This window comes from Chiloscyllium plagiosum, chromosome 9 (genome assembly GCF_004010195.1).
Source record: "Chiloscyllium plagiosum isolate BGI_BamShark_2017 chromosome 9, ASM401019v2, whole genome shotgun sequence".
NCBI classification, from domain to species: Eukaryota; Metazoa; Chordata; class Chondrichthyes; order Orectolobiformes; family Hemiscylliidae; genus Chiloscyllium; species Chiloscyllium plagiosum.
In genome coordinates this window covers 44978151-45005455 of record NC_057718.1, presented here as the reverse complement: position 1 = coordinate 45005455, position 27305 = coordinate 44978151, and the positions used below count along the sequence as shown (strand labels likewise).

Below are 27305 nucleotides of genomic sequence, written 5' to 3'. Positions count from 1 at the left end.
AATAGAAAGGTCGAGGGAGGGGAGGGAGGAATCTGAGACTGTCCAGGTGAATTTGAGGTCGGGGTGGAAGGTTTTGGTGAAGTGGATGAACTGTTCAACCTCCTCGTGGGAGCACGAGGCGGCGCCGATATAGTCATCGATGTAGCGGAGGAAAAGGTGGGGGGTGTGGCCAGTGTAGTTGCGGAAGATGGATTGTTCCACATATCCTACGAAGAGGCAGGCACAACTGGGGCCCATGTGCGTGCCCATGGCTACTCGTTTGGTTTGGAGGAAGTGGGAGGATTGGAAGGAGAAGTTGTTCAGGGTGAGGACCAGTTCAGTCAGTCGAAGGAGGGTGTCGGTGGAAGGATACTGGTTGGGTCGGCGGGAAAGGAAGAAGCGGAGGGCTTTGAGTCCTTCGTGATGGGGGATGGAGGTGTACAGGAACTGGATGTCCATGGTGAAGATAAGGCGTTGGGGACTGGGGAAGCGAAAATCATGGATCAGGTGGAGGGCATGGGTGGTGTCCCGAACGTAGGTGGGGAGTTCTTGGACTAAGGGGGACAGGACGGTGTCAAGGTATGCGGAGATGAGTTCGGTGGGGCAGGAGCAGGCGGAGACAATGGGTCGGCCGGGGCAGTCAGGTTTGTGGATTTTGGGCAGGAGGTAGAAGCGGGAGATACTCAGGCAGATGACAATAGGTTTGCTCAATATCTTAAAGAGGAAAGAAAGACTGGCGAGATATTTAAAAAGGGAATGCCTGATCCTAAGGTTTCAGCAGCTGCTGTAAAATTGGGAATGTTTCAGAGATCAGAATTAATGGAGCACATATATTGCAGAATATTGTTGGGTTCAGAAAGATCAGAGTTAGGAAGGGTCAGCAATTTAAAACCTGGGAGTCAATGTAGGTCAGTGAACACATGGATAATGATTGAACATAATTCGGTGTGTGCTTGGATGTGGCAAGAAGCTTTTGGATAACCTCAAGTTTAGAAAGAATACAACATGGGAGTCTTGTCTAGAGGCAACAAAGGCACGAATAAGAACAGGTGCAAAAAATCTTGTTTTGCATCAAATGGCTTTCAGAGAAAGGAACAGACTTGAGAATGGAATTTTTAGTGATGGACGCCAATGGCTTTGATCCTTCCAAAACTTAATTGGAGGAAATGTTTGCTGATGCAGTACTGGAGGTTAGAGAAGCAGATGTAGATCTTAGATACAGCTGTAAGATTAAGATAAGTGGTGGAGAGATAAATTAGATCATAATACCATAGGACATGGTAGCAAAAATTAGGCCATTCAGTCCATCATGGCTGATAAATTTCTCAACCTCATTCTCCCGTTTTCTCTCCATAACCCTTGATCCCCTTGACAATCAAGAACCTATCTATTTCCATCTTAAATATACTCAGTGACCTGGCCTCTACAGCCTTCTGTGGCAGTGAATTCCACAGATTCACCATTCTCTAGCTAAAGAAGTTTCTTCTTATCTCTGTTCTAAAAGATCTTCCCTTTACTCTAAGACTGTGCCTTTGGGTCCTGGTCTCTCCTAACAATGGAAACATCTTCCCAACATCCATCCTGTACAGGCCATTCAGTATTCTGTAAGTTTCAATCAGATCCCCCCTCATCCTTCTAAACTCTATCGAGTATAGACCCAGAGCCCTCAAACATTTCTCATAGATTGAGCTTTTCATTCCACGGATAATTCTCATGAACCTCTTCTGAATCCGCTCTTACGGCCAGTACATCCTTCATGAGATATGGGGCCCAAAACTGTGCACAATATTCCAAATGTGGTCTGACCAGCACCATGTAGAGCTCAGAAGTACATCCAAGCTTTTATATTCAAATCCTCTCAAAATAAGTGCCAACACTGCATTTGCCTTTCTAACTACAGACTCAACCTGTAAGTTTTCCTTAGGAGAATCCTGGACTAAAACGCTCAAGTCTCTTCCTACTTCAGACTTCTGAATACCTTCCCTATTTAGAATACAGCCCATGCCTCTATTCTTCTTACCAAAGTACATGACCTCACACTTTCCCACCTTGTACTCCATCTGCCATTTCTTTGTCTACTCTCTTAACCTGTCCAAATCCTTCTGCAGATTCCCCGTCTCTTCAATACTACACACGTTCCTCCAGCTATCTTTGTATCATCTGTAAACTTAGCCAGAGTGCTCTCAGTTCCTACATCTAGATCATTAACGCATAAAGTGAAAAGTTGTGGTCCCAACAGTGAACCTTACAGAACACCACTTACACCAGCTACCATCCTGAGAAAAGCTTTTTTATCCCCACTCTCTGCTTTCTGCCAGACAGCCAAGATTCTATCCATGCTAGCACCTTGCCTCTAACACCATGGGCCTTTATCTTTCTCAGCAGCCTCCTGTGTGGCACATTGTCAAAGGCTTTTTTGAAGTCCAAGTAGATAACATCCATTGGCTCTCCTTGGTCTAACTTACTCATTACCTCCTCAAAGAATTCTAGCAGATTTGTCAGGCATGACCTCCCATTAATGAAACCACACTGACTTTGCCCTATTTTATCATACACTTCCAAGTATTCAGGAATCTCATCCTTCATGATGGACTCCAAAATCTTACCTACTATTGACGTTAGGCTCATTTGCCTGTAACTTTCCATCTTTTGCCTTATTCCCTTTTTAAATCTGGTGTGGTCAACATATAGACAGAGTATAAGAATATATGACAGTCAGTAAATAAAAAGTGTCAAAAGTCTTCTACTGGTATGTAAATGACACAAAGCTGGTCCTTTCTTTTCTAAAAGCTGTTCCTTTTCTCAAGAATTCTATGTCCTTGTTTTTTCAGAGGTGTTGTAAACAGCCCTTGGCTCTGATTAGACTGGTTTAGTACAGAGATTAAAGTGTATTGAGAGGCCTTTTTGTTTAAACGTAAACAGAGGAGACTTTAGGCCAAAGCTTTTAGGTTTAGAAGTGACCTGTATAATGAAAGGGGAGCGGCCAGTCCTGGAAACTGAAGTTAAGCTGAGCAGTTCAGGCCAGGACTAGTTAGGGATTGAAACAGTTGATTGTGTGGAAGCAGGCTGCTAAACTCTCTCTCCTTCTGCCCTTCTAACTTCAACCTGTAAGCCTTTGTTTCAATTTTACTGTGGTTAAGGGGTTTGCTTATTGGGACTATTCTGCATATTCAGAATAGCATAGTTTGGATAGACTGAGTTCTGTAGGGGTTCTTTATACTGTTTTTTGTGTTTCATTGTGTAATTTTGTGAATAAATGTTTGTCTGTTTTAAAACCTGGTAGTCAACCTACTAAGTTACTCCGGGTAATGTTCACTGTAAACTTACCAAAACAAATGGCAAAGTTATGGCTTGGGCTGCCTGCTTAAGAATGTTTTGAGTGGTCTGGCCTGGTCCATAATAGTACAAGGTGGAGTAGGTCTTATTTTGGGAAAAAAGGGGGTGAAATGTGCTTAGAGATCCATGATAAAGCAATAATACTTCTATCAGTGTTTACTTAAGAAGGGAAATCTAACAAAATATCATGGATGTGGAAGCAGTAGAGACAATGGATGGATTAAAAGTGAGTGACAGAAGATATTGTAAAAGCAGGTGCTTAGAGTAGATAAATCACCTGATGTCTTGCATCCCTGGTTGCTGAGGGAAGTGTGAGTGCTGATAGTGGAAGGGCTTGCCATGATCTTTCAGTCTTCTCTTGATATGATGGAGAAGCCAGAGGGTTGACAAATGTGACATCTTTATTCAAGAACAGGCATAAGGATATTCCTCGTAACTACAGACCAATTAGTTTAACATGTGTGATGTGTGAGGTTTTAGAAAAAATAATGGGGGAATAAAAATCAATAAGCATTTGAAGAAGTTTTAATTACTTGCGGTTAGTCAGCACAGAATTAGATAAGAAAAAAACCTATTACCATTAGCAGATGGTACAAGGAATAATTTACACAGACTGAAAGTCTTGTCCAAGAGGTGCAGAGAGAGTATGAGGTAGAATATGTCATGCAGCGACAGGTAATGACCAGAAGTTCACTGCCACAAAGGTGATGGATGATCGATGATTTCATTAAGAAATTGGATGTGCACTTGAAGTAAGTAAACTTCAAGAGCTACAGGGGTTGCATGGGAGAGTGAGATTCACAATGAGGTTATCAGGGAACTGTAGCAACAGAAGGAGATGGCCAGATGTCTGTTTCTCCAGATGGCCTCACTATGAATGCTTGGTTGCACTCGAACGGAAACAGCTCTGCAGGGGCTCTCTTTATACAAGTTGAAGTTTTGCCAGATTGACATCTTTATGAAGTTATTGTTAATTTATTGTTGCTTGGATGTGATTTTCCAATGTCTGTGTTTATTTGGACAGGAATAAGGGGTGTGAAGTGGGGTAAAGTTTCTGTTATTGTTAGAATGATTGATTGTGTCAGATTAACATTTTTATAAGGCTGTAAGAGCAGCAGTTTGTTTTTTAAACAAGATTTTTGAAAGGATTTTGAAGAATTTTCATTATTAGTATGCAGTTCATAGGTTCTGTACATAGCACATATGGAATGAATGAAAATTGAGGTGCAGGAAGCATGAAAGCAGTACAGGTTAATGGAAAACATATGGAAAGGGCATGGGAAATGCAGTTTTTAAAATGTATTCTTTCATAGGATGTGGAAGTCGCTAATATGGCCAGAATTTGATGGCTATTTGTAATTACCTGTGAAATGAGTGCCTGGCTAACTCATTTCAGAGGCCAGTTAAGAGTCAGCCACATTGCTGTGGTCTGCAGTCAATGTAGACCTGATCAGACAAGGATGGCAGATTTCCTTCCCTAAAGGACATTAGTGAACCAGATTGGGTTTTTTGTGACAATCAGTGATTATTTCATAACTGCCACTGCTGAGATGGTAAAGTGCCGTGATCCATGTCTCCTACCAGAATGGTGTTGATACCATAAGAATAGTGGTATGTCTGAAATGCCCATTTCTACAAGGGTATAGCCTAGGATGGGATTGTTCAGTGTTGGCTCACTACTCACACTCTTATCCTGGCATCCTAAATATCAGGCACTCTGGGAATGGGGCTGTAACTCTGTAATTGGATGCTGCCTAGCTTTGTTGACTGCCACAATCTAATTTGAATGTATGTAGACCTGAAGATCTGGCCACAGAATCCAAAGCAGGAAGTGTAAGTTTAAAAAATTCTAAAATCATTTAGAGAAAACAACTTAAAGAGAGAAAAAGAAATGGATAAGTAAGTGCAAGAAAGATAAAAGCGACAGAAAAAAAGTTACATTCAGATTGTCCATATTTGAACAGACAAGTGGTAATTCCTTTAAGTGATTCGAGGATATATGGTGGGTAACTTTATGGTGGAACATGTTTGTACATACCAATTTTCTCATTAATACATAGGTGTAACAATGCTCAGGAGCAAGCCAACTCGGGTAGCAACTTCCTGCATTTTGGTTTAACGGCACATAATTGGATGCTCTAAATTGCTGCCTGATTTACTCATTCATAACAGTGCATGCTGGCGGATACACTATTACTTTCACCACAAAAATGTGGTCCAATATAAAAAGTCATTTCCAGTGTCGGAACATTTATATTTTCATAAGAAGCTTACGAGATGCAGGGAGCAATAGAACCATAAACTTTAGCAATGTGGTAATGGGACTCCCTAAGTAGGTAACAGGGATATCAAAAAGGAAGGCCACCCTCAAAGCCAGCCAAGAAAGCAGAAAAACAGGCGAGAATGACTTGGAGTTTCATTTTGTTGACCCTGTGAATTGTTGATCAATGCCTGATGAACTGCAATGGCCTATCCAGGGCTGGCAATGTGACAAACTCTGCAAGAAATTTCCCTTTGTCTGCTTCGCTTCTCTGCTCTGTCATTTTGGGTGTTTTCAGCACTTTTGTTTTTGGCTCAAGTGATTTAAAAGCTCAGTGTAGTTTCCTGGCAGCAGGCCTAGGTAGACCAGAACAGGGAATTACGGAAAACTTTGGTCAGAATATTTAACAAGAGCACTGGAGAATCTGAGTCATGATGCAGGGATGCATTGCAGGGAGGATAGATGAGGAAACTATAGCTGTGATAGGCAGATTCTTCAGGATTTTAGAAGCGCATTACAGATCTGGAACCTAGACTATTGCGGCACTATTTAGGAACATAGGAATAGGAGGAGGCCATTCAGTCCATTGAGCCTGCCCTGCCATTTTCTATAATCATGGTAAATGAACATTTCAATGTCTTCCCCCATGACCCTGAATGCTGTTGGAAATCAATCAATTTCTACTTCCACAGCTCTTTGTGCTAGCAAATTCCAAAGTTTCACAACATTTTTCTCCTCATCTTGAACCTAAGTTGGGCATCACCCTTATTTTTAAAACGTGCCCATTGATTCTAGATTCTCAAAACAGGAGGAACATCTTACTTGCGTCTACTCTTTCTATCCCTTTAAGTATTTTGTAAGTTTCAATGAGATAACCTGACTATGATCAAGAGGAATTTTATCTCAGGCATATTTCTGAGAAAACATGAACATACAACATCAGAAATACTCCAGAGAATAAAGCATTTTTAGTCGCTAAAATGTTACAAACTTTTATGATTGGATCCAATTTCACATTCATTAAAATGCAACCCATTGAAAACGGTTGTTTCACATTCCGTGTTGATTAGACAAACTCATAAATTCCATGTTTTGAATCACATCAAATCAGTTTAAGTATTAATTCCTTCTGAGCTCTGTGTGCAGTTCTCCTCACCATCATCTGCCTGTCCCCCTACTTCCGTATCTTCTACCCTCTCACTTTAGTCCGATTCAAACCCAAACTCGTTAGAAGGGAACAACAAATAGGATCATAGTGGTGACGAAACTGATACCAACGATTGTACTTGCAAGCCTGAACAACAGAGGCTTTGTCAATTTAGCCAATTAAAGGAGCAGCATAGGGCCACTTCCCTGGACTGCTGGCAATCACACGGCAAAGTCAGCAGTTGCCTGCAGATGGCTTTCCTACAGTTTCCTGTAGGGGGGAGCGGAGAGTTGAGCAATACTGACAGCTCCATGGCCCAGGATTCTGTTGGCAAATGCCTCTCTTGTAGCCCTATTGTCACAGCTGATGGAATTATTCCCCTAAACACTGGTGCCCAGCAGACAGAGAAAACATATTCTTACTATTAATTGACAAAAGATGGGTAGACCACAGAATATGTACCTCCCATAGATCAAATCTGAGTAGAGTTGGGTAGGTGATGTGCACAGCACCCTGCCATGGCACCTGATTTAAGACCCCACTACCTCTTTCTTTGTTCCCAGTGGGGACAAAAGAGAGGATACTGATGAAACATTTCCAGCCCAACTGGGAGGAAACCTTGCCAAATCTTGTACCCATTTGATCTGGGTAAGACAGCTTCTTAATTCCTCAGACATATTACAGTAATTCAAGGGTTATGTCAGAAATACATTTCAAAAAGGATGCTGGAGAATCACTAACTGGTTGGATGTGCTCATCTAAGATAGGTAGAAGCCTGAAGACCCGAAGTGAATAGCTAAGCATTACGCTCAGGCAACAAAAGCTACCTTGTAAATGAAAAATACACACAGTTATTTATTTGTTTAAGATTTGTTTGTTGCAATTAATTTTTTTTGTTGACCATAAATATACGAAAAATATAACTGTCATTACTTAAACCTACATACTAGAAATTATCTTTAAATTTCATCTTATTTTACAATGCAATCAAAAATACCTTTCATTATATGTTGGAGTTACACTTGGATTGCCTTGCATGTTTTTAGGTGCTGTATAATACTTGTACTTCAAAAGGAATGACTTTGCTTTATTCCTCAATGTTCTTGGCGTGAAAGCCTGTCTTTCTTCTGTAAACCAATTGGAATGTTTTTCAAGGAGGTATGTTTTCTTCTGAGGATCTTGAAAAGGTCTCTTCATCAGATTCTTGTCCCTGAACTGGATTGACCCAAAATGTAATAATGAATAGTCAGCATGGAAGTTAGGTGCACAGGAACAGGTACAGGTCATAACCCCCTTGAGGCGAAAGTGAGTACTGCAGATGCTAGAGATTAGAGCCAAGAGTGTGATGCGGGAAAAGCACAGCAAGTTAGGCAGCAAATGCCTGAATGAAGAGCTGATGAAGGGCTTTTGCCCAAAACATCGATTTTCCTGCTCCTCGGATGCTGCCTGACCTGCTGTGCTTTAACAGCATCACAATCTTGACTCATAACACCCTTGAGCCTATTCTGCCATTCGATAAGCACCTGTCTGATTCATGGTTCAGCGGTATATTCTTACCTATGTTCCAAAATACTACCCATCTTAGTTTTAGAATTATCAATTGATCTTGAATCAATTGCGTTTTGCAAGAGAGATTTCTAAACATCCTCCAATTCTCATGGATAGTAATAAAATATGGACTGTTCATTTTGGAATTCCATCATCTGATTTTAATACCTGAATTGAAATTGTTTTAAAAGGGAAAGGCACTGATGGTTATAACAAATAGCTGAACTTATAGGTTAACCAAGTTCAATGAAACTAATATAGAATAAACAGCATCATCTGAACTGGAATGAACATATTATCACAAGACACTGAAACCGCACAAACTATTTTTGAGAGTTATGTGATATATATATGTTAATATATTATAATTAATAATATACATGAAAAATATAAATATATTAAAGATAAAGAAATTACTTTTACAGTTTAGATTTTAAAGAACTGTTATAAGCGGTTGATTACTTCAGTAAAGAGCTTATGAAAGTGTATAGGTAAGACAGACCTTCCAGAACAATGACTTAATTCAGTGTGTGTCAGAGAGTAGACATTCCCTGGGCTACTAAAGCAGAATTGTTTTTATTGAATTGGTTCATAACAGGGAGCGTAAACATTGAAATCACTTAGCTTGTTTGTAGTTCAAAATAATTACAGGTTGATTTTAGCTTCGAAAATCCATTAGAAATTATTTGGAGAGTTTTGGAAGAGACCTGACTGGATTCAGAAGCAAGTACAGTCCTCCTCCTATATTGGAGTATAAGATGGATCAGGGACAGACCAGTTACCTCAGTAGTAAAATTTAATTTGTGGAACTTCCACACCAAGATTGTTTGGTTGGAAATCTGCAGTCTATTGGAGAAGGAGGAAGTCTAAGCTCTGAGTTTTGTGAGTATTCATGTAAGAAGTCTTAACAATTCACCAGAAAGAATTAAGAAGAATCAAATAAGGTGAGCCATTTAAGATTTGATGTGGAGGGGTAAATTTCTAAAGATTTGATATTCTAATGGATAGTATCAGGAAATGATTGAAACATTGTTTTGCAACCTCCTCTGGATCCCCTCTGAGCTAACGCATCCTAACGGCTGAGCTAATAGAGGTTTAGAAAATTATACAATATTTTGATAAAGAAGGAAGAGAAAAAGTATTTCCATTTGAGGGAAAAAGTCAAATTCCAGGCCACCAGTGTAAAACTTGCACCAAGGAATCGAGTAGGAAATTCAGAAAGAAATATCTTGCCCAGAGAATTAGTGAGAATGTGGAACTCACTATTACACAGAATGATTGCAACCAACAGCCTAGATATATTTATGGAGATGCCAAATAATCCTGTATTAAACGAGTAGGGAGTAGAGATTAGTATTGATGAGAAAGGATGGAAGAAGGCTTAAGTGGAACGTTGATTGGTTTGGCTGAATGATCTCTTTCTGTGCTGTATATTCTACATTATTCTAGAATGAATTATAAATATTTATTACAAAGATCTTCCATGGCTACTAATTCTATATTCTACATGAGATGATGAAGCCAATGCAATAATGTCTTGAAAGTTTCTCTTACAGTAGTTTTAACTGAACACATTGGATTGATGCTTTCAAATGGAAATATATTTGCAAATATGCTTTCCTCACTGTCTTGAATTGTTCAGATGATGGGTTACATGTTTAATGTATCTTTTTTAGTTTACATGTTATTTATTCATAGAAGATAAATGGTTTGAAAAAAATACTAATTTAGACAAACAGATGAGAATTAGTCAAAAAAGGGTAATAAAATATTTGGAGTAAACTTGGCCAACAAGTTTTGTAATGTGAAGCATTATTTTACCAATTGCTTCTGTACAATGCACAGTCAATGCACTTCTATCACAGCATTCTACTGATATTCATGGCCACTGTTTCATCTTGCCATCCAATAGTCTCTAGTCATATCATCTCAATCACAGACAAACACTTCTGATATCTTGCATTCCACATCTGCTACAAGGGAAAAATTAATCTTCTCTGGTTATGAACAACTTCACTTTTAAATACCCAGCCACCTAGACTTAGGCCCTCCATTTACTCAAACAAATCTTTAGCTGTGCCACTGGTAATCTGATCAACTCCATCTGCCACTTCTTCCTTCAATGCCCTTAAACCCTTTGGCCAAATACCCTCAGCAGCGCTCATCATGTTGTATGAGCTTTCTGGCAGCTTTGCAGCAGCCATCCTTCTTCCTGGTATGAATCTACAGGACAACGTGGTGTAATATGTTACAGGAAAACCACTTGGTCATCTGACAAGAATAGTTTCTTATCTCAAACAAAATGTAATTTATTGCAGATGTAGTTGATTGCACAGACTATGAAGAAGAACCAGGTGATACATCTCAATCTTTTGAAATCCTAATCTGTCTCTCTACATCCCACTGCATCATCATATTCCAATATTCCTGTGGGATTGCCCAGTGAATCTATATGGATGGAAGTTAGAAATGAGAAGGGGATGATCACCTTAATGGGATTATATTGTAGGCTCCCAGTAGTCAGTGGGAAACTGAGGAGCATATATGTAGAGAGATTTCAGTTATGTGTGAGAATAATAGGGTTGTAATAGTAGAAGACTTTAATTTTCCAAATGTAGACTGCAACTCCCATAGTGATGGGGAGGAATTTGTTTTCTGTATCAATATGGAAATGCACCTACTAGAGAAGTAGCAGAACTTGACCTTCTTTTGGGAAATAAGGCAGGACAAGTGACTGAAATGTCAGGGCAGAGCACTTTGGAACCAACGATCATAATTCTATTAGTTTTAAAGTAGTTACCAAAAAGGATAGGCCTTGTATAAAAGTTAAAGTTCTAAATTGGACTGAAGTATGAGACAAGAACTTTCAGAAATTGGGATAGATTGTTTGCAGGTAAAAGGACAAATGGCAAATGGGAGGCTTTCAAAAGTGAGATAATGAGAGTTCAGAGGCGATATGCTGCTGTTAGAATGAAGAGTAAGGCTGGTAGGAGTAGAGAACAATAGATAAATAGATGTATTGAGGCACTGGTTAAGAATAAAAAGGAGGCATTTGTCAAGTATACAACAGGGATCAAATGAATCTTTTGAAGAGTATAAGGGGAGTAGAGACATTCTTAAGAGGGAAATCAGGATAGCAAAGTGGAAATCGGAGATAGCCTTGGCAGATAAAGTTAAAGATAATCCAAAGAGAATGTATAAGTATATTAAGGACAAAAGAGCAACTAGGGAGAGAATAAGGCCCCTTAAAGATCAACAAGGTCATCTGTGTGGAGCCAGAGGAGATGACAGAAATACTAAATAAATGTTTTGCCTCAGTATTTACTGTGGAGCAAGACATGGAAACTAAGGAACTCTGTGAAATAAATATCGATGTCTTGAAAATAGTCTATATTCCAGAAGAGGAGGTGCTGGAAGTCTTAAAAAGTGTAAAGGGAGATAAATCTCCAGGATCTGATGAAATGTATCCTTGGACATTGTGGAAATTAGGGAAGAAATTGCAGGGCCCCTCGCAGAGGTATTTGTATCATCTATAGTCACGGGTGAGATGCCAGAAGTCAGGAGGGTAGCTAACATTATGCCTTTATTTAAGAAAGGCTAGAATGAGAAGCCTGAGAACTATAGATGAGTAAGATTGGAACAGCTAGTTACTCTATCAGGTCAATTAATTTATCAATAGTTAAGTTATTGTAAATTCCATTGTCTTTTGTTTGTGTTTCCACTGCACTGTTTAAATAAATTCTGTTTTGCTTAAAGCCGAGTGCTTTGACCAGCTGCATCACACCTGGACTATCCACTTCACATCTGTCTTTAAAATAAGAAAACGTTTGGGTCGAGGCCACCTTCTTAAATATTTTAAGGGGGTCTGGCCTGGTCCATAACAGGATGATGTTTTATTTAAAAGCTAGCTGATAGGGAATAAACAAGTAATCACTAAGAAGTTTGAGTGCCACATAGAATGTATATTACTTTTACATTTCACTGGCTGCTAAGAATTTGAAGAGGATCTTTGAAATGAATCAGGTGACTTTCCGGATCATTTTGTCAAAACATCAACAAAACTTTATCAATTTCTATTCCAGAAATTCTCTCAGGATTCAATCCAAGAATAGTAAGCAGTTACCAGGAGAAAGGGAGTATCTACTCACCCAAACCATAGCTGCCACCCTTGATTTGCAGGAGGGAGGGAGGAGGAAAGGAAATTAGGCAAATAGCACCAGCTGTTGGGAGGGATGAGAAGTACAGAAGGGTACGGTGGACTGCTTTCCTCCCCTGTGGGTACATAACATCACTCCTCCTCTGGACCTACTCCACCAGGACCTCCAGGATAGTGTCCAATAATCTGTGTGGCCTTCTCACATGATCCCTATCCTGCCCAGAGATGTGCTGCTTCACAGGAACCAGCATATACTTATAGTGGGAATGTGTTTGTGAAGATCCCAGTACTGCTCCACAAAAATTGCATCTCATTAGTACTTGAGTATTAAATTGCAGATGCCTGATTTAGTGTCTCCAGGCAACTCAAAATAGCAATTCAGACTAAGCTTTGACAAAGGGTCAGTTAGACTCGAAATGTCAGCTCTTTTCTCTCCTTACAGATGCTGCCAGACCTGCTGAGATTTTCCAGCATTTTCTCTTTTGGTTTCAGATTCCAGCATCCGCAGTAATTTGCTTTAATTCAGACTAAAGTTCCATACTAAAACCAAATATTCAAACAGGTATTCATTATAAAAATTTCACCATTTGCGTCTGTGTTTACCCTTTCATGAACTGAGGCCCCTCACTCTTTTCGTCTTGGTGAGGTCCTAGGTTACTGATGAAGACCAAAGCCAACTTCCCTGTAACTGTATATCTTTGTGCCACCAGCCCTTCTATTGGGTCTGTTGATCCAGTGGGATAGAACATAGCAAGGGATGGTGATGGTATCTGGGACATTATGTGATACAACTTGGTAAGTATGGCTTTTTAGGCTGTTGCCTAACTAGTCGGTGAGATGTATCTTCGAGGAGAAAGTGAGGGCTGCAGATGCTGGAGATCAGAGCTGAAAATGTGTTGCTGGAAAAGTGCAGCAGGTCAGGCAGCATTCAATGCTGCCTGATCTGCTGCGCTTTTCCAGCAACACATTTTCAGCAGGTGAGATGTATCTCCCAATTTTGGCACAATTTCCTGTACGCTGATAAGGCAGGCATTGCAGCATTGATAGCTGGGTGCTGGGTTGTTTCTAGTGCCTAAGTTCCTTTTGACTTTGCTGTCATGGCTTAATTGTACTGAGTAACTATCAGGCTGTTGTGGCTATTTTTCCAATTATGCTCTGTCAGAGGGTCTTAGGATTTTAGTGTTAGATGGCTTTTTTCTTACAACAGTCAGTGATAGTTTCATGGCACCATCGCAGAAACTCGTTTTCAATTCCAGATGTTTTAAAATTAACCTTTAGATTCCATGAGATGCACTGGTACTGCAGCATTAGCCTTGATCTCTTGATTACTATTCCAGTGACATGAGCATTATGTCACCATCTCCCTATGTATTGTCGAAATCCGCACTCAATAAGGCTTATTAGTTACAAGATCAGTGAAGTCCAATGGATACTATATGCTTACCCACAAACAGTCCAAATGTGAAAAGTGAATCTTCTCTAATCTTGCACCTAAGACTCATTTGGCAGTATTTTAGACATCAATAAAAGGGCTACTGCACTGATTGAGGAGCTGTTTATTAAATAATATGTTAAATCAAGGCTCCATCTGTGTTGTCAGATGCATGTAAAAGATCCCTTGGTACTCGTTCAGAACAGAAAGGAGGTTACTCTGGCTGAAATGTATCCTGAATCAATTTACATGTTATAATATATAAATTGCACGAGTAATTGTAATGAGGCATATTGATAGAACAGCTCTGAGTTCCATGGTTTTACACTCATAAGGCATTTAGGATAACTTTCACCGAGAATTAAAAAGCACAGTTGGTGCCAGAATTAACTAACCCAGTTGGAGTCTGTATGTTGAAGAGTTTAGAAATTGAGTAGCAATCTCTGAAGCTGTGAATCATTTTTTTAGTGTTCTGATTTTGTCATTCTGCCTTCACTGATCTGGACTTGCTACTCATTGCTTCTGATAGAGTAGTGCCACTAGAAAATCCGTTGCCTGCTACGTCTACTTCACTCCATTGTCAGGAACACAAATATTGTGCCTTATGGGCCTAGTTTTGTAAAGACAATGGATTCCAATTGATACTAACACCAATTTTCCCAAAGAGTATATGTGTAATAGAGACGTAATACATAAGTCACACCCAAAGAGATATGCAGAAGATGAGTTTGTTCACCAAAGAGACAATGGGATAGCACTTTTATTTATTACATGGTGACCTGCTGTAAATGGTCATGTGATCCTACAGCTTTCCTTGTGGCTGTGAAGGTGATGACTGCACTCAATGTTTATGGCCCAGTTCAGGCAGCCATGAAATTTATGGAATAACAACTAAAATGCAGCCTGGATATGACTTAATTAAATGGCAATAAATGTGTCTTCTAATTTCCCACATTACAATAGTGACTACAATGCAACTGGTTGTAAAGTACTTTAGAACATACTGTGGTCATGAAAGGAGATATATATTTGCAAGTCTCACTTTCAGTAGTACAGAACTTGAATATTACCGATTACAGAATCACATCCAATAGTAAATGTTTTGTTTTGGCTTTTGAGAGCAATTGTGTAATGTTTGCTGAAAAGCCTGAATGTGTTTACAAAAACACTAAAACCATTTTAAGATAATGTGTAGAGACTCAGTTAGATTTCCTATAAGAGTCATACATTTATATTCAGGAACCTATACTCTGAAAGCAAAAGGAACATATAGAAGCCTTGCACCTTTTTTGAATTGCACAGTATTATGGGAAATATTTAGTTTGAGTGCTTTCTCCATGAAAATACCTTGGCTAAACAGAGTCAACCTGCTAACTAATCAACACCTTTTTCCTACAGTTTAAATTGTTATGACCATTTAACATTTGAGTTTCTTCCATTTGTGTAATATGAAAAGTTTTGGCAATATGTCATTCTTTTCAGCAATATTTACATTTTTCTTCTTTCTTTTAAAGAGAGCTGGGAAATTCACTTGGTGCTAAAGCAAGCTTAGAAAGTGTTATGCATTTGTTACTCCTGCTAAGTTCCAGTGTGGGCAAGATGGTATATACATTGTAAGTTCCTCTAGAAAATTTCCTCAAGAAACTTGACATGAAAGACTATCTGACCAAGGCTTACCATAGTTTCATGCCAGTAAAGCCAATGCTAAAGCCGTCCTGTTCACTTCTCACTGGCAATGTGCATATTGCACATGAGAAGATATAAAGATCACGTATTAAGTGAAATATGAAGGAATACAGTACATTCACTCTTCACTATCTTCATCAGAACGGAAATGTCAATTTTTTCCATACAACTTGAAAACAATACATTTCACACAATTCTTCAAAACTTAAGTCTTCTAAGTAAAATTAAAAATAAACTGTGAAGCTTTTGTGCAGAGCCTTTGAATTGTTTTTCATTGAATGTGTTATATATGTATAATGCTGCTGCCATTGTGATCATTTAACTGCTTTCAGGGAAATGTTGTACGATGAATCCTCATCACACTGTGTTGTGTGAGCTAACTCATAGATTTGCTCCCTCCATTATCTTTCATGGTAGGATCTGAAGAGCCTATTTGTGTAGAGGAAAATCACTTAGTTGTCCAGTGAGAAGAGGCTCTTGACTTAAACAAATGTAGTTTATTGCATGCCAGTAAACAGTATACAAGTTACACCAATGTGGTGGGAATTATTACAGAGACAATGAAGAAGACCCAGGTCGTAGATCTTACTGCTTTGAGACCCTAAATGCCTCCTAACATGTCTGAGTGACTTCAAAAAAGTGGTGCTTAAGGCACTTCTCAGCATGAAGCTTTTCAGACCTTCACACTCCCATATGATAGGAATTGGAAATTAGACAGTAATTGGTGTTCCAACCTGAGACTGCATACCAATGCAGTTGACTGTCCTAACTATCCATTGCAATTGACTAGCGCATCTATCAGTTTAGGGCAATAAGTGATAATAAATACTGACCGTGCCAACAACACCCAAGTCCTGTGAATGAATTAAAAAAAAACAATTGAGTGTATTCAAGTCTGAGATTAATTGATTGATTTTGGACTCTAAAGAAAGCAATGGATATGGGGATAGGGTGTAAAAGTGCAGTTATGGCAATATAGTCATAATGTTATTGATCAATAATGCTGGCATGAGGGACCAGATGGCCTACTCGTGCTCCTAATTCTTACATACTTAGAATTGCAAGAACAATTCATCCAAATAAATTCTCTTTAATGTTACGAGAACAATCCTCTACAGTTGGTTCATGCAGCCAAGTAGCATTGCACTTTCATCAAAACTGGAATCTAGGGCATTGATTTAAAGTTATTTCTTCTGCATAGTTTTTCATTTAAGATCTCAGATTACTCAATCGATAACTGTTCCTCTCAAAAAGCTGGATTTTGTTAAAATTGACTGAATTCACTTTTAACCTGTTTTTATGAAAGGTCGGCACTTAATTTATAAGTACACTTACACTGCCACTCATGGTGCTTTTTTATTTTCTTACAAAGTACTTCAGCAATTTAGCCATAACCTGATCCAATTACTTTGTAAGAAATGAATCACATCTCAGCAGTGGGCTGTACCCTTTGAAATTCTTCTGTCCAAATTATATCAAAGACAAGTGGCATGAGTTTCTATAGGACCTTTCTAGCTGTCATTCAGTGGGGATTACTATGAGGAAGAGGTGAAAACAGGTCCTAAATGAGTATTGTGTTAATAATACATATCTGTTTGGAAGTTTAGTTTAGCATGGTCCCAATTACATATTACCATAATTTAAACTTGTCAAGAGATGCTAAAACATCTGCAGGTTTAACACATAAGGATCTCTGTGAAACAGTAAATGGGGGTTTAGTCACCCATCTCTGTCAAGAATGTGCAGTATCGTGGATGTCACACATTTCAAGATGCCTAGGGACTAAGGCTGGAGATCCGGCTGGCTGTTGCCCAGAGGAGGAAGGATGTTTAAGGGTTAAGGAGATCAACTTTCCTCCTGCGCCCCCACTCTCTTCCATTGGGTCTGCCAAACGTGGGTCTGCTGGGCTGCACCCATTACTCATGTAGACTAAGTAAGATATACACAATCAAATATCCTCCTAGTGACTGCCATAAGATGTCAAATAAGGTACTGGACCACAGCACCTATCCTCCTTAGGGAAAGGGCTCAGAATTGTTCATGAATAAAATGCTGATAGTGTTGAAAAAGTCTAGATAAAGTGACTCCAAGTGTCTCCTGATTTCTTTCAAACATACTAAAGTAAACAAGTAATAAAAGATAAGCATGATATGTTTAAGTAGTGCTCAAAGCCTCTGCAACAACTTGCTAACTTCGAAGCAGCTAACTATTGTTAGGAGAGAACAGTACATGAAGCATTATCCACGAATATCATACATTCTCCTTAACACTGACAGGCACACTAATTGCTAATCATCCCTTTAACAAACATCTGCTTTATTGTTCCCAGGATTGGTGTCAAGTCCTTTACTGACAAGGTACCTTTGCACTAAAGATCAGTTCCCACATCCTCTCATTCGGCAGTAAGTTCCGTACTCTGGTTTAAAGGTCAAATCACTTTGAAAGTTACTGAGAAAAGAATGTAAGTTAAGTGATATAGTGTCTGTGGGTGGGGTGAAGGGTAGGATGATCATGTGAGTGAGCTAATAGGTTAGCAGTTGAGTGAAGGAGATATACCAGTTGAGAGGGAAGAGGGAGTACAGATCCAGGCCAACAAGTGTAAAGAATCAGCTGCTTGATGGATACTTGGGGTGATGGAGTTTGGGTGCCAGGTAACTGGGTGAAGGAGTCAGGGCACTGGGTTGAATCAAGGCTCCTAGGGTGAATCTGATCTTTTGGAAGATAGGTGGAAGGAGCGGGGGGAGAATCTATTCAGGTCAGATTGGCGGTGGGGTGTTGAGGGGATCGTGAAGAGATTGGGTTCATGGTGAGCTGGGTTAGTGGGTTTCAGGTTGAAGTAGGTAGGAAGGTTATCGGAGGCAATTGGAGTCCCAAGGATTTAGGTTGGGGATATCAGATTTAAGTGGTGGGTTGTCAGGTCCTTTGGGGTTTGGGGGTTATGTTTGAATTCAAGTGGGAGTGGGGAGTATGTTTGTGGGAGCCGTGGTTGAGTCGATGGTGAGTCCTTCCTTGTGGGTGAAATTTAATGCCCTTCTCTGAGCGACTTTAGGTGTGAAGCTAGTGTTTTTTCAACTCTTCCTTGGAGTGAGAAAGTCCAAAGATAGTATTCCAGTACCAATGCCAACTAAGGCCCTTGTGATTCTACTGTCATTGCTCTTTAATGGGGTTGTGCAGTGAGCACAAAAGAAAATTAGATTAGATTACTTACAGTGTGGAAACAGGCCCTTCGGCCCAACAAATCCACACCGACCCGCCGAAGCGCAACCCACCCAGACCCATTCCCCTACATTTACTCCTTCACCTAACACTACGGGCAATTTAGCATGGCCAATTCACCTAACCTGCACATTTTTGGACTGTGGGAGGAAACTGGAGCACCCGGAGGAAACCCATGCAGACACAGGGAGAATGTGCAAACTCCACACAGACAGTCGCCTGTGGCGGGAATCTCTATCAGGTTTGATTGTGTCTCTCAGGTATGGGGACAGGGTTTAGCACTCAGTGCTTTACTGTGCAACCTGGCATGAGAAGGAGTTCAGGGATGGATGTTGCTATTGAAAGCCAATCTATAGATGCCTGTCACAGACTACATAAGTGCCAGAATAGCAATTAGTATGAAGGGTCTTCACTAAGAGAGGCAATGCAGGGTATTCACTGGATCTCCCGCCAGCTGGCGAGACTCCCAAAGCCTGGATTAACTTCCTCCTTTTATTGGTGGTATTACTATTTAGCATGTGCTAAACTCATAAAAGATGTCGGTCTCACCTTTCCTTCTTTTGAGGTAAGGAGAATGAATGAAATAATATTCAACCAAAGCTCCTGAGGGATCTGTTAGTTCTAAAATGAAAGTTAATTGAAGTTCTCAATGCTAGTTCTCGGTTGACATGAATTATAGTGTAGGCTACTCATGGAAACAAACTGTGTCAAATTCCTGGGAACTACTGACATTTCTCTGACATAGAGTAGTGCAGATTAGGCAGCATCCGAAGAGCAGGAAAATCAATATTTCAGGCAAAAGCCCTTCATCAGGAATGAGGCAGTAAGCCTCGGGAGGTTGGGGGGGGGCGGGGTGATGGGCCTGGGGGGAATGTAGCTGAGAGTGCAATAGGTGGATGGAGGTAGTGGTAAAGGTGATAGGTCGGAGGGAAGGGTGGAGTGGTAGGTGGGAAGGAAGATTGATAGGTGGGACAGGTCATGAGGATGGTGCTGAGCTGGAAGGATGGAACTGGGGTAAGGTGGGGGGAGGGGAAATCAGGAAACCCGTGAAGTCCACATTGATGCCATGGGTTTGAAGGGTTCCGAGACATCCTTCCTTCAGGCATCGCATGGTGAGGGAGTGGCGAAGGAGGAGGACCAGGACCTGCATGTCTTCGGCAGAGTGGGAAGGAGAGTTGAAGTGTTTGGCCGCGAGGCAGTGGGGTTGATTGGTGCGGGTGTCCTGGAGATGTTCTCTGAAGCACTCTGTGAGTAGGCTTCCAGTCTCCCCAATGTACAGGAGACCGCATCCAGAGCAATGGATACAGTAAATGATATGTGTGGAAATGCAGGTGAAGCTTTGATCGATGTGGACATGCACTCATAGAGCGCTTCAGAGAACATCACCCACAGCTCCATCGCCACTCCCTTACCACCTGACGCCCACCAATGTAGACTTCACCAGTTTCCTCATTTCTGTTCCCCCCACCTTACTCCATTTCCAACCTTCCAGCTCAGCACCTTCCTCATGACCTGCTCCACCTGTCAATCTTCCTTCCCACCTATCTGCTCCAATTTCCTCTCCGATCTATTACCTTTACCCCACCTCCATCCACCTATTGCACTCTCAGCTACCTTCCCCCCAGGGCCTACCGCCCTCCCATTTATCTCACTGCCCCCCACTCTGAAGCTCCCAGCCTCATTCCTCACGAAGGGCTTTTGCTGGAAATATTGATTTGCCTGCTCTTCAGATGCTGCCTGACCTACTGTGCTTTTCCAGCATCACTGTAATCTTGACTCTAATCTCCAGCATCTGCAGTACTCACTTTTGCCTATAGAAATGTCCTACTCCACCAAACAAATTCCAATGGAGGAACTGACTTCCTCAACTACTTTCATTTCTCAAAAGGCAAATCTTTTTTGATTTATACCCAGAATCTAATACAATTTTGGGACCATACATTTTATGAAGCAACATCTTTGAGCCTCACACTCTGGGAGTCCTGTACTGCCCACAAAAACGTATATCATCTTCTCGCTCTTTTGTGGTGATAAGAAATACCTGAAAAATGGATGCTAGGTGGCCAATTTATTCCCTGTCATGTTTTTGATACATTTACGAGATTTTATTGCATATGTGGCTAAGTAAACCAATAATCCATAAGATGTGGCATGTTATGAAGCTACAGAAGGCATAAAATTTGATATAAAATTAAAGAATATATTAATATATTTGTAAATTGGTTGATGAACAGAAAAGATTTAAATTGGATCAAGTGTTGGGAGTGGTATAACCCAGAATCCAGTGCTCAGTGTATTTTTAAAGGAATAGAATATATACAGCGACACATGTTGAAAGATATTGATATCTGATGAGACGTGGATATCAATTAAATAATTCCCTTCAGTTGCAAGTCCTTTTGGATGAATTGTTCACTCTTGATTTTATAAATGGGCCATAAGGTACAAATAATTAATGTCATGCTAAATTTGTTCAAGGTAATGATTATGACACATGTGGAGTACTGAAGCTGAATGATTTCTTGTACAAATTTATTATTTTTATTTAAAGGAAGGGTATTATGGGCAAAGCCAACAGAGCGTAGATTCACGGATCATTCACTGCAAAGGGTAGAAAAGTATGATAGAAGAAGCACTTGAGATAATGAAATTATTTCCAGTGGAGCAGAGAAAAGCAGAAGAAGGTTTAAAACTGATTTTTGCTTCATGAAGAGTTTTGATAAGGTGAACAGAGAAAGATGATTTCCTCTGGTTGGAGAGGTGGTACTGAGATAAGAAATTTCCTTTGAGACAGCAGAAACATGTAGAAGAGAGTTGTTGGGGAAGGGGGGGTGGCATGAAATTTTACGAGAGAGGTATTTGAAACAGATATCAGAACATCTTTCAATATGTGGAGGTAAGCACAGATGCCATGGAGAGTGAATGGTGGAATCATATTATTTGTGAACTGCTCTAGCAAAGAAGTGGAATGTAAATGGCGGGCTAAACAGTTATCTGGAAATGTTAATAATTTTAAGGAATGCTTAAACTTTGAAATCTTTAAGTCTGAACTCAAAAGGGCATATTTTGTATATGTGTACTGCTAACAATGCTGTGGGGGTAAATGCACTAATGTAATATCTAAACCAAGGACTTGCACTCAAAAGTGCTGCAGCTCAAAGAATTTCCCCTTCCATGTTGCAACCCCATCTTTGATTAACCTCTGCTTTATAGCATTACTTGAGCAGGATCAATTGATCTATGAATGGCTAGTGTTCTGAGTTGGTTCCAGTCTTGATCAGTGAGAACAGTCTTAAAAGGGAGAAAAAACTTAAAGAACTATAGGAATGCTGACAGTGCATTTTTTGTGATTAACCTATAACGATAACTGTTGAGAGTTTTCAGAACCAATTACAAGTGTTCTTGAGTGCACAAAAGAGCAATTTTGTTACTTGTTAACCCCACGAAAAATTATAAACATTCAATGTCAAGCATACAACCTCTATGAAGTCCACTAGACAGACAAGCACATACATGAACAAACAGCAGATAAAAGAACATACAATTTAGTATGCCTTGGGTGTCTTTGAGGCAGAAGGTTTTAACCTGAGACCACATTGGTTAGATGGGTTCTCAGACTCAAAGCAGGAGCAAATGTTGCAGTTGCCTTTTGAGTTCTTGCCTTTCTGATGTTTCTTTCTAGTCAGTATTGTCACCAGGCTCTTCTTTTTGAGATGTGACAGAGAGAGTGCCTTCTCCAGCCTGTTTCAGTTCTGCTGTCTGAACTCCATCGCCTGTGCTATTCCAACTTGAATGCCACTTGAAATAACAACAATTTGCATATTCCCTGGCTGCCCTGTTGTTTGGTAATTGCACGCAAAGTTCCATTTCCAAACTGCGAATATATTCGTAATGGCATAAATCACAGAGAATCTTTGCAGTGGGGGAGGTGGCCATCTAATCTAGGTTGGTTTGTGAAACTTGGCTAACCTATTGAGAATCAATGCTTTTGGTCCCTTTGCAAAACCATTTCAGTTTGTGAAAGTTACAGATATTAAATCTGATAATAGGTTCCAAAAGGTAGCCATCCATATTTTGTATCCTCATGACAGTATCAATTATTGCAAGTTTCATAACCTCAAGTGTCATTCTGTAGACCTGAGCTCATAATCTGTGCTTAAAACTCCACGACAATATTAAGGAAGTGCTACACTGTGATTTCATGTGAATCCAAAATATTACATGGTACTATTTGGTGTCCTATTAATACCTAAATCAGCATTGGTACCACAGATTAGGGGAGAAGTTGGGCTATTTGATGCTATTTGACTTCATAACAGTTAAAGATTACGTCCAAGATGTATGCAGATTTTAGAAATGCCGTATCATCTTTTGAAGGATTTATGCATGGGAACATATGCCCAGTGAGCACTAGCAACATACAGAACAGGTACACTATGATGTTAATCACTATGTAATACTGATTTGATGATGGCGTTACCATTTTCAAATGTCATGTCCCAGCTTATAAGTTTGAAAAGGTGAATATGATACTATAAGACAATAAGACCATAAGACATAGGAGCAGAAATTAAGCCATTCAGCCCATCAAGTCTCCTTTGCCTTTCAATCATGGTTGATAAGTTTCTCAACCCCATTCTCCCGCTTTCTCCCCATAACTCCCTTCTTCAGGCTTATGTCCGAAATGTCGATTCTCCTGTTCCTTGGATGCTGCCTGACGTGCTGCGCTTTTCCAGCAACACATTTTCAGCTCTGATCTCCAGCATCTGCAGTCCTCACTTTCTCCTATCTTAAATATACTCAATGACCTGGCCTCCACAGCTTCCATGGCAGTGAATTCCATAGATTCACCACTCTCTGGCTGAAGAAGTTTCTCCTTATCTCCATTCTAAAAGATCTTCCCTTTACTCTAGTTCTGGGTCCCCGAAGTCTTTTCCCTGGGTGAGAGGGGAAAGATATAAAAGAGACCTAAGGGGCAATATTTTCACACTAAGGGTGGTACGTGTATGGAATGTGCTGCCAGAGGAAGTGGTGGAGACTGGTACAATTGCAACATTTAAGAGGCATTTGGATGGGTTTATGAATCGGAAGGGTTTGGAGGGATATGGGCTGGGTGCTGGCAGGTGGGACTAGATTGGGTTGGGATATCTGGTTGGCACGGACGGGTTGGACTGAGGAGTCTGTTTCTATGTTGTACATTTCTATGATTCTATGACTCTACTCTAAGGCTGTGCCCTCAGGTCTTATTTTCTCCTACCAATAGAAACATCTCCCTAACATCCACTCTGCACATGCCATTCAGTATTCTGTGCGTTTCGATTAGATTCCCCCTCATCCTTCTAAACTCCATTGAATATTGTCCCAGAGTCCTCAAACATTCCTCATATGTTAAGCTTTTCATTCCTGTCACCATTCTTGTGAACCTTCTCTGAACATGCTCCAGGGCCTATACATCCTTCCTGAGATATTGAGCCCAAAACTGGACACAATACTCTAAATGTGGTCTGACCAGAGTTTTATATTGCCTCAGAAGTATATCCCTGCTTTTGTATTCAAGTCCTCTCAAAATAAATGCCAACATTGCATCTGCCTTCCTAACTGCTGACTCAACCTGTAAGTTTACCTTGAGAGAATCCTGGACTAGAACTCTCAGACTTCTGAATGTTTTCCCCATTTAGAAAATAGTCAATTCTTTTATTCTTCTTACCAAAATGCATGACCTCACACTTTTCCACATTGTACTCCACTGGCCACTTCTTTGCCTACTTTCCTAACCTGTCCAAATCCTTCAGCAGCCTCCTTGCCTTCTCAATACTACTTGTCCCTCCACCTACCTTTGTATCATCTGCAAACTTAGCCAGAATGCCCTCAGTTCCTTCATCTAGATTGTTAATGTATAAAGTGAAAAGTTGTGGTCCCAAAACTGAGCCTTGTGGAACACCACTTATCACTGGCTGTCATCCTCAGAAAGACCATTTTATCCCCATTCTCTGATTTTTGCATGACAATCTTCAATCCATGCTAGCACCTTGCCTCTAACACCATAGGCCCTTAGCTTTCTGAACCGCCTCATGTGCGGCACCTTGTCAAAGTTATCCTTCTTGAAGTCCAGGTAGATAACATCCATTGGCTCTCCTTGGTCTAACCTGCTCATTGCCTCCTCAAAAAATTCTAGCAGATTTTTCAGGCATGACCTCCCCTTGATGAAACCATGCTGGCTTTGCCTTTTTTACCATGGACTTCCAAGTATTCAGAAATCTTATCCTTCACAATGGACTCCAAAATCTTACCCATGACTGAGGTTGGGCTAATTGGTCTGTAATTTTCCATCTTTTGCCTTACTCCTTTTTTAAACAGTGCTGTCATGTTAGCAATTTTCCAGTAATCTGTGACCTTCTCTGACTCTAGTGATTCCTGAAAAACCACCACGAATGCCTCCACTATCTCTTTAGCTTTCTCCCTTAGAACTCTGGGGTGTAATTCATCTGGTCCAGCTGAATAATCCACCTTCAGGCCATTCAGTTTTTCTAGTACCTTCTCCTTTACCATATTCAGCTCTTCGTCCCCTCCCGCGCCCCCCCCCCCACCCCACACCCGACAAATCTTTTGAATTTCTGGGATATTACTCATGTCTTCCACTGCGAAGATTGTTGTGAAATAATTACTCAGTTCCTTAGCCATTTCCTTGTTTCCCACTTCCTTCTCCCCAGCGTCATTTTCCAGCAGTCCAATGTCCACTTTCGCCTCTCTTTGGGCCTTTATATATCTAAAGAAACACTTACAGTCTTCCTTTATATTACCAGCTAGCTTACCCTGACATTTATTCTCTTCCAGCCCTATTTCTTTTTCTGTTGTCCTCTGTTGATCTTTGTAAGCTTCCCAATCCTCTGGTTTCCCACTGCCCTTCGCCACATTGTATGCTTTCTCTTTTGCTTTTATGCTATTCTTGACTTCCCTTGTCAGCCATGGTTGCCTCATCTTCCCTACACTATGCAACCTTTTTCCTAGGGATGAATTTTTGCTGTGTATCCTGAGTTACTCCCACAAACTCCTGCCATTGTTGTTCCACTGTCTTTCCTGCTGGGCTCCTTTCACAGTGAATTCTGCCCAGCTTCTCCCTCATGCCTCTGTAGTTGTCTTCATTCAGCTGCAGTACTGTTACCTCTGATTCTACCTTCTCCCTCTCAAATTACACTGTAAACTCAATCATATTATGATCACTGCCTTCTAAGGGTCCTTTCACCTTAAGATCCCTTATCAAGTCTGCCTCATTGCACAACACTAAATCCAGAATTGCCTGTTCTCTAGTGGGCTCTGCCACAAGTTATTCCAAAAAGACATCTTATAAACATTCCACAAATTCCTTTTCTTGCAATTCACTACAAACATGATTTTCCTAGTTCACCTCCATATACTAAGAGCATGCAGAGCAATACCTCTACCCCTTCACCACCCTACTTTCAAAACTAGCATTAACTGAAGACATCGTGAGTACTTACAGTTAGATGCTGGATTATTTGTTCAAGCCACTGGTGCAATTGTGTGCATTTTTTTGTAGTTTTGCTAAACTAGCCTAAAGTTTGAATAATTTACAGAGAGTAACCTGGCTGGTGCTTATGCACCCGTCAGTTCACATTGAGGCTGTGCTAAAACAAGTTACCTCCAGGCACGGATAACTTGTGGGTCTTGTTCTAATGGCATAACTGGGAGAATTAAGAGACATCATGTACAGCAGGACAAGTTGCAAGAAAGAAGAGGGGAGAGAAGGGTTCACAACAAGACTTCATAATCTCTCAGTATTTTTAGGAAGCAATTCTTTCACTTCAACTTCATATGGACCTAGGCTTGAGACGTCTTTGATTCACTAAAGAGATTGTCACTAAAATCTGCTAACTGTGCAGCCACATGTAAAATGCCAAAAAAAACCTAATGTCGCTTGTGGTTCTCATGATGATTGTGGCTCTTAGCTTAATACTTACATGTGTGTCCTCCCCAGCATCTCACCATTTGCAATACATTGTTACATAAGAGATCATTGAGGCTCCTGATATAGGTAGACAGTTTCATCTCATTCTATCTTGCTGCTTTTGACTGCATGCACTTCATCTGAAAGCAGCTACTTTGATAAACCAAATCAAATTCTATTCACTGAAAATGTAGTCAATATATCATTTAAGACAGAATATCATGTAGAGGAATGCACATTATCCTGATAATATTCACAGTTTCTTCATTCAATAGTAAAGCTCAATGCCACCAGTATTTGAAACTGCATGGAAAATCAAAGGCTGATGACAAAGTCACAAGGGTTATTTATCCACTCATGATATGGCTTGACACTCTGGTCATGAACCCATGTGCACGTGCACAGCAGGTGTGTTACAGGAATAATATAGAACAAAGCATCAGTGTCCTGAACAATATATAATACAATATCCTTTTAGTGTTATGTGTACTCCATTGTCGGAATACAACAAAAAGCTTTCACAATGTCGACCTTCTTATGGTGACAACTTAGGTACAAATACCTAGGTACACTTCATGG

The 27305-nt window shown here is 40.3% G+C and overlaps 2 protein-coding genes across 3 annotated transcripts in view; both read right to left on the bottom strand.

Annotated features, from left to right (window-relative positions):
• LOC122552827 (spermatogenesis-associated protein 7 homolog) overlaps positions 1 to 7876 on the bottom strand; it is a 107196-nt gene extending 99320 nt beyond the window's left edge. For both annotated transcript variants that reach the window (XM_043695810.1, XM_043695811.1), the window contains exon 1: positions 7720 to 7876. In XM_043695810.1, coding sequence (XP_043551745.1) covers positions 7720 to 7760 — 41 coding nt within the window. In that variant the 5' untranslated portion in view covers positions 7761 to 7876. The remainder of the gene's footprint in view (positions 1 to 7719) is intronic.
• LOC122553181 (spermatogenesis-associated protein 7-like) overlaps positions 7765 to 27305 on the bottom strand; it is a 92612-nt gene continuing 73071 nt past the window's right edge. Inside the window, exons 6-7 of the mRNA XM_043696768.1 lie at positions 7858 to 7937; positions 7765 to 7771 (exon numbers count right to left, since the gene is read on the bottom strand). Of these exons, the coding sequence (XP_043552703.1) occupies positions 7765 to 7771; positions 7858 to 7937 (87 nt within the window). The remainder of the gene's footprint in view (positions 7772 to 7857; positions 7938 to 27305) is intronic.